This window comes from Myotis myotis, unplaced genomic scaffold (assembly GCF_014108235.1).
Source record: "Myotis myotis isolate mMyoMyo1 unplaced genomic scaffold, mMyoMyo1.p scaffold_m19_p_4, whole genome shotgun sequence".
Classification (NCBI taxonomy): domain Eukaryota; kingdom Metazoa; phylum Chordata; class Mammalia; order Chiroptera; family Vespertilionidae; genus Myotis; species Myotis myotis.
The window spans coordinates 41,643,415-41,650,749 of NW_023416346.1; the positions used below are offsets into that span (position 1 = coordinate 41,643,415).

Genomic DNA, 7,335 nt, shown 5'->3' on the forward strand with positions numbered 1-7,335 from the left:
ATGGAACTGAATTAATGTGGTTTAACACAGTTTGGTTCAGGTTTCCCTGAGTGAGCCATTGTTAGTGGCCATTACTAAAATGAATTCTGGCAAAACTATAATTAAAACCTTACTTTATAGGTGAGAGGCAATTTAACAAACAGCGGGAACAGCCAACCTCAACCCAAGTAGGTTGTTTCTTTCTGGCAGGCTTCTCCCCAGAAGACCACAAAAGCAGTTCCAAACCAAATAGGGGAGAGAGGTCTTGACTCCCTGGGATCTGAAAGCAGCAAAGGCAGCCTGTCCCCTCTCCAGAGCCCTCATTCATGGGGTGGATTACAAAGTCTACCTCTCGTTAATTGAATGAGGCTTACTGTTCCTCACTGATCTTGAAATTGCTTGAGGCACTACTTGTAGCTGGAAACGGTACAGTCGGAAACTGTAATAGGAAATAACTCCTGTGACCTGTACACAGTTGTGATACTATATCTGAATGGTTACTGACCCTTGACTCTTGGGGGTACACAGTAGAGGGAAGAGTGTACGTGTATCCAAATATGTCAGCCTTCCTGTGAAGCAGAAAATAGGCTGTTGCTGCGTAGTTTAGGTTTCCCTTCCCCTAGGAATTAGGCAAAGGATAAAATAAGAAAGAAGCATTCATATAACATTCTAATACTTTTCAAAGTGTTTTTCCACATGATATCTCATTTTCACCTTACAACAGTCATGTGGTACAGAAGGAATAATCTTCCGTTGACAAAATGAGTACATGGAGGAGCAGGGAATTTAATAGACTTGACCAAGGATCACACAGTGAGTTAGTGGCAGAACTGGAACAAGAATGGAGAACTCCTGCCCGGCCAGCATGGCTCAGTGTTTGAGCATCGACCTATGAACCAGGAGGTCATAGTTCAATTCCCATTCAAGACACATGCTTTGGTTGTGGGCTCAACCGCAAGTTGGGGGTGTGCAGGAGGCAGCCGATCAATGATTCTCATCATTGATGCTTCTATCTATCTCTCCCTCTCCCTTCCTCCCTGAAATCAATTTTTAAAATATTTGAAAAAACTATATAAGAATGTAGAACTCCTAATTCTTGGTGTATATTGCTATTCCTGTGTGTGTGTGTGTGTGTGTGTGTGTGTGTGTGTGTGTGTGTGTGGTGTTGAGGTGTTTGGATGTATTCACTCTGAGGAAGTAGTGACTTTACATACTCACGTATGCAAATGCTTTTAACTATCCCTCCCAAATATCTAATAGTTTTTATTTAATGGAATAAATGTATTCTTCAGATAAAAAACAGGGGCTTAGATCCACAGCCAAGGCATTCTCAGGGACACTGTGGTGTGATTAAACAGCCAAGGGTTTCAGACTCTGATTCTGGCTGCATCTTTTTCTTTGTGATCTGGGCAAGACAGTTGATTTCCCTGTGTCTCAGTCTCCTCATATGTCAAATGGGGATGGATATTACTTGCCATGATTATGTCACAAGGATGAAGTTTAAATGAAAAAAAAAAAAAGGTCAAAGTGCTATGTGAACACAAGCCAATAGTGGATTTCCGTAGTTCAGTTTTTCAGATAACTGTGGTCTACACCAGACACTTCTCAAACAGCTCTTGTCCCAGGGTACCACTTAGCTGACTGGGACTGCTCCAAAGGCTACCTGAGGTGAAACCTCAACCTCCTCTGCTTTCCCTATGGGACAAGGCAATTAATAGCTGAGAGCCTGGTGCTCTATGCAGGGGCCTGAGGCCACCTGGACATTTGCTGAAGGTATTCCTGCACAAGGTGTCTGGGTGTGGGGCATTAGTCAGGACCTAGTAATTAAGAAGAGAGAGAATGTCTTCTTGAGACTCTTGGTAATTATTTTGCTAGCTAATACCACTACTGCTGCCACTCAGAGGTGTGTGTGTGTGGGTGTACGGGCGAGAAAGCATGTTCCCAGGAGCCAATGCAATATAGAACCTTAAAACCATCTAACATAGGTATATATTCTAATTTGTCTACTAGTCATCATGACAAACAGTTTTCTTCTAACCTTTGTTTGGGGTACATTAATCCACCCATTCATTAACCTACCTTCTCTTTTCATTTTCAGTTTGGGCTTCCTGTAGATGCTCTTTTCCTGCACAACAGAGCTGGGCCTCCCTATCTTTACCCCTAACACGACTGGGGGCACACAACCCGTGCCCTCTCCTCTCTTCCTGCCAAAGTTTATAGAAGCCTGAGAGTCTGAGGATGGTGTCTGGCCTCTGGTTAAGAAGCCAGCAGTTCTGTGGTTTAGAGATGCATCGTGCATCCCGCTTCCCCTCCTAGTGTTCCCAGCCAGCCACTCCCCATCTCCAACTTTGCCAGAGTGTAACTTGTTCAGGGGTCCTATCTGCTACTCTCCACCGCCAGTTTCCCTGTTCGAACTCTGATGGCTGCTCGCTTCCCCGAGGTATTTGCATCCACCGTGACTGGGTAAGCACCAGTCAACAAGGCTTTCCCCCTTGGCCCCTAGTCATTGGGCTTCCCTGAGCACTCGCCACCTCCCAGCACAGCCACAGTTCCTTCTCAGAGGGCTCCAGAAGGAGATCCTTTGATGCCTTTTCCTTTTGGCCTCCCAGCCCTTTCCAGTTTTGATTCACTCAAGGTGACTGTACTCAAGCTGTGTTAAAAATCCAGAATAAGTTTACACCAAGTCCCCCATACCCCCTCCCCCAAAAATGACTGCTGAAGAAAATAGCATAAATGTCCTCTCCCTACAACTCCGAGTACCCCACAGATGCAGAAGGGGAAATAAACCTGCATATTACTGCCAGCCTAGTGTCTTGAATGATGGGCTTAAGGAATTCTGAGGTGTCTGGGCATCGCCTCTGTAATCTCCTTTAGGGTTCCACGCCATTCCCCAACGGCAGGGCCAGTAGCAGGTATAATAACCCTTGTCATAAGCTGTCAAACTGAGTGGTCAAAAAGTCAATGTTTTCAGTTTTGCTTTGATGAGTCTTCCTGTCTGTTTGGTGAATGTGATGAGTTTTAATCTGTATTTTGCATGTACCCCCCACAATGAGAAGACATGGATCTTTCAGCTGGAGAAGAGAAAAGAAGTGTTAATCCTCAGAAGGTCCCTAATTTTATCTGCAGTCTAAGGATTTGATATTTTATAAATATTCCAGTCCTAATTCTGGTCATGGCTTTGGGAAACCCTTTAAAGTAGAGAGTGCTCCACTGTCAGGCACAGTGGCCTTTGGTGTTTAGCCAGGGCAAGAGTGAGAGCTGGAGGTGAGCTGGCAATACTCTGTGGCTAACCCGCCCTTTCTCTGCCCTTCCTTTGCAGTAATCTATGGCTGTGTACTGAATAGTATTCCCGGCTACAGCTGGACTGGACTCCATTTAGCCTTTTAAGCCAAGGTTCCTATTTTAACTGACAGCTTTCCTTCGCGGTGCCAGGAAGCTGGGTCCCCTGCCCCTACCATGTACTTCCACTTCAAGCACCACCTCTTTTTTTGAGTTCTGCCTCCCAGTGTCACTGGCACTGACCATGACTTCATTTTTTAAAAAAAAAAAATTTTGAGGGTATTTTTGTTGTTGTTGTTACTTTCTTTGGAAACAGTCTATCAAGGCTATGTCAAATAGGCCGTTTTTTGAAGAGTTGAGCATGGGAAGAGGGTTTCTATCTTTAATAACAGATAAGAGGAAGCGAAAAGTAGAAAAAATGAAAAGCAAACATATGCACACGTTACCTTTTCTTGTTGGTTAAGCAAGAGTACAGCTTTGATACGTATTGTTTGGTGAGTCACTGATTTGTTAGTGGCCACAGGCAAAAAAGGAAGGGGTTGCTGCCAAAGCTTAAGCTAGTTTCTTGAAAAATCCAAGTCTCATGGAGCATTTTAGGAGACTCTATGCTTAGCAGTTTGAAAAAAAAAAAAGAACTGGGATACTGAGCCAGTAGCTCAGAGAGATGCTAAGTTAGGGCTGTCAAGCCCTCTGGAGAAAGGCTTATTTGCAGCTTTGATGTTTCCAGTCCAGTTTCACAGATGCTTCTGCACAAATCCCAAACTTAAAACAACCAACTGGCTTCCATCCCCTCTGGGTAATTATTTTTGTCACAAATAGAGCCTCCTCATTTGCATTTGTTTACAGATTAAGTACTTGAGGCTTGAAGAGCTCTGAAAACTTCAAAAGTTTTAGAGCCATACAGCCTGAAAGACCTTCAGAGCCTAGGCAGGAATTTCGTATTAAGGGAGAAATTTTGGTCCACAAGACAGACATGACCCACTTTTTTCGTTTTTAAAAAAGATATATTTTTATTGATTTCAGAGAGGAAGGGAGAGGGAGAGAGAGATAGAAACATCAATGATGAGAGAGAATCATTGATCACCTGCCTCCTGCACGCTCCGTACTGGGATTGAGCCTGCAACTCGACCAGCAATGGAACCATGACCTCCTGGTTCATAGGTTGATGCTCAACCACTGAGCCACGCTGGTCGGGCCCCACTTTTTTCTTAAGAGAACTGAGACCCATAGAAGTGAATGGACCTGCCAGAGGTCCCAGTGCTGTTTCTTGGTAGAGCCAGGCCAAACTCAGTGTCTCCTGACTCCAGATCCATTTCACAAAGGGCTTCAATCTGTTCATGTTCCTGGAGACGAGGTCTTTTTTTTTTTTTAAGATATTTTTATTGATTTGCGAAAGGAAGAGAGAGATAGAAACATCAATGATGAGAGAAAAACATTGATCGGCTGCCTCCTGCATGCCCCCCTCCCTCACCTGGGACCGAGCTCACAACCCAGGCGTGTGCCCTTGACTGGAATCAAATGTGGGACCCTTCAGTCTGCAGGCCAATGGCTCTATCCACTGAGCCAAACCAGCTAGGGCTGAGATCAGGTCTTCTGATGCTCAGAGAAACTGCATAGTTGCTCCTAGAGGGCCTTTGAGATTTTTTTCCCATAGAAAAATATTCAAGGATGGATACGTAGGGGCAGGCAAAGCTGAAGACCCCAGAGCAACTCCTGAAGGGAGTGCTTCTGCTGGCAGAAGGGGTCACCAGCACCTGTTAGCTGGTCAGCTTTCCTGGAAGTCTGGAATGGGGCCTAGGCACTCATATGTTTAACTGGTGCCCTAGATGATGCTCATAATCAAGAAAGTTTAGTAAACAAAAATCTAACCTCTGAGTGATCATAAAGCCTTTAGGAAGTCGATTAACACTTTGAAAAGAATTAAAATTGTATTTTATTGGATAGTTTTCTTTCTTTTTTTTATTTTATGGCATTGATTGGGGTGACATTGATTAATGGTAGTTTTCTCACTGTAAGACAGAAAGGTTTTTTCCCCTTCAGTGAAAAAGCTTCCTAATTAGTAAAAGTGTTGCTGTTTTTTTGTTTTTTTATTACTTTTAAAATATACATATTTTTTATTTCAGAGAGGAAGGGAGAGGGAGAGAGAGACAGAAACATCTGTGATGAGAGAGAATCATTGATCGGCTGCCTCCTGCACAATTGAATCGCACCAGCAACCCAGGCATGTGCCCTGACCGGGAATCGAACTGTGACCACCTGGTTCATAGGTCGATGCTCAACCATTGAGCCACACCGGCCAGGCTGTTGCTGTTTTTTAGAAATACCCTAACTACTCTGTTTACTTCTGGTGATACAAAACCAGTCATTAAAAATGGTCTGTGCTTTTATTTTTCCATTCTGGAATGGAATGGCTCTCCTGAAAAATCCCCATGTGTGCATGTGCACACACGCACACACGCACACACCTCATTTCTTAAGCCAAGAAGTTTGCTTTTCCTAGCTGCAGTGCAGATCACTTTTGTTTTTGTTTCCTGTTCTAATCATATGGTATTCCCATGTGGCTGTTAATATGTGCTTGTTTTTTAATTAAAACAAGAAGCTTTAAACTGGTGTGTGTTGTTCTTAAAGCCTTGTCAGCAGATTTCCGGGTGGTGATGGTCCGTCAGTGACCCCATTTCTAACCTGTCTTCTGCAAGTATAATCTGTTCTACCTCACACTGCCCCCTCCCCTCGCCTTGTCTTACTTTGAATATCCTTTTTCTTTGGCTAATTTCATGTTTTCTTTCTCTTTCTCTCTCCCTCTCCAGCTTTTTTTAATCTTGTCTTCAGCAGCTGCACTAAGTCTAAAGGAGAAGACTGCCATTAGAGAAGAGTTAGGGTTCCACATTGTCTCAAACCCGAAACCAACCAACTCCCTCTCCCTCCATGCGCGTGCGCAAACATACACACACACTACACACTCAGCAAGTGTCCATGTGTCCCTGTGTCCAGGCAAGAAGCTCTCTCCTGACTTACATGGTATTTTAAACGAAAGTGTCTTGTCCTAGCCTAACAAGGCAGGAAAAGAACCATCAGAGCTGGAGAATGGACCAAGTGTAACCTCAGAGAGACAACTTCAGGATGACTCACCCAAGTGTAAGTGACTGGGGCAGGAGACCTCAGCTGTGGGTGTGGAAGCGCTGTTCACAAGTTTTCGTTTGAGTTTCTTGTTTTTCTTTTTAAACACGAATTCTCCGGTTCAGTGGGTTGACTGTCCACAGCCACTAGTAAACATTTCTGAATGGAAGAGAAAGTCAAGTGACATTTGTATCTTCTTCAGCATTCCCAGACCTTCTGCAGACCCCTGCCAAGGGGAAAATGGATCCACTAACACTCAAAAGTAGAGGAAGAGTCTTCTACTTTTCCTTTATTAGCATGGATTTAACTGACCGGTTGAGAAAGGAAAGATGGGAGGGGGGTTAAGCTTAGTGAGAGCAAAATTAATTCATTCAACCTTCCAAGGCTAGTTGGGGTTCTGAGAGGTTTCTGCTCAACCTGGGATCTGGCTGGAGAGCTTTGATGTTGATAAATCTGCCTTGAATTTGTTGGTTTAACTTGCATCAAAATACCATGTAAGTGTGCTCCTTCCCATATATCCCTACAACCATCACCATCCCACTGTCCGGTGTCTCTTGAGAGAGCCTCTTTGCATGTTTTCCAGAATCTGTGTTTGTTTTTCCTTTCTTTTCCTTTGTTCTTTTTGCTCAACGGTGTGGCCATTCACTGCCCCTCTGGGGCTTTCATTCGCCAGGAGAAACATCCCAAAACCAGCACTGTTTAGCTTGATACCTTTCTAATGTCCATGTCAATTTTCAATAAAATTCAAAGAAATGCTCAATGGCTGTGTGATCTGATATTTAACCATTAGATGATTCGACCCATCATGGTTTGCCTTAGGAGTGGGTGGCTGCCTTCCAAGTGGATGATTTGAAGGGCTCAGGGAGGCACCATAAGCCCATATGCAACCTTCCTAGGTGGGCTGCTGTGCCCCCTCCTTCCTCTATTTGAGCTTGAAATTCCCACAGTGGGGTGGGATGG

The 7,335-nt window shown here is 44.1% G+C and overlaps 1 protein-coding gene across 5 annotated transcripts in view; it reads left to right on the plus strand.

The window, feature by feature from the left end:
- Positions 1–7,135, plus strand: part of SEPTIN6 (septin 6) — a 73,215-nt gene extending 66,080 nt beyond the window's left edge. For 2 of the 5 annotated variants that reach the window (XM_036305907.1, XM_036305905.1), the window contains one exon: positions 2,078–3,950. Coding sequence is in view for 4 of the 5 variants with exons in the window: in XM_036305905.1 (XP_036161798.1) it covers positions 2,078–2,093 (16 nt within the window). In the remaining variant the exon portion in view is untranslated. Of the gene's footprint in view, positions 1–2,077; positions 3,951–6,065 lie in introns of those variants that run through there. The other 3 variants (XM_036305904.1, XM_036305908.1, XM_036305906.1) reach the window with 2 other exon arrangements.
- Positions 7,136–7,335: the final 200 nt, after the last annotated feature.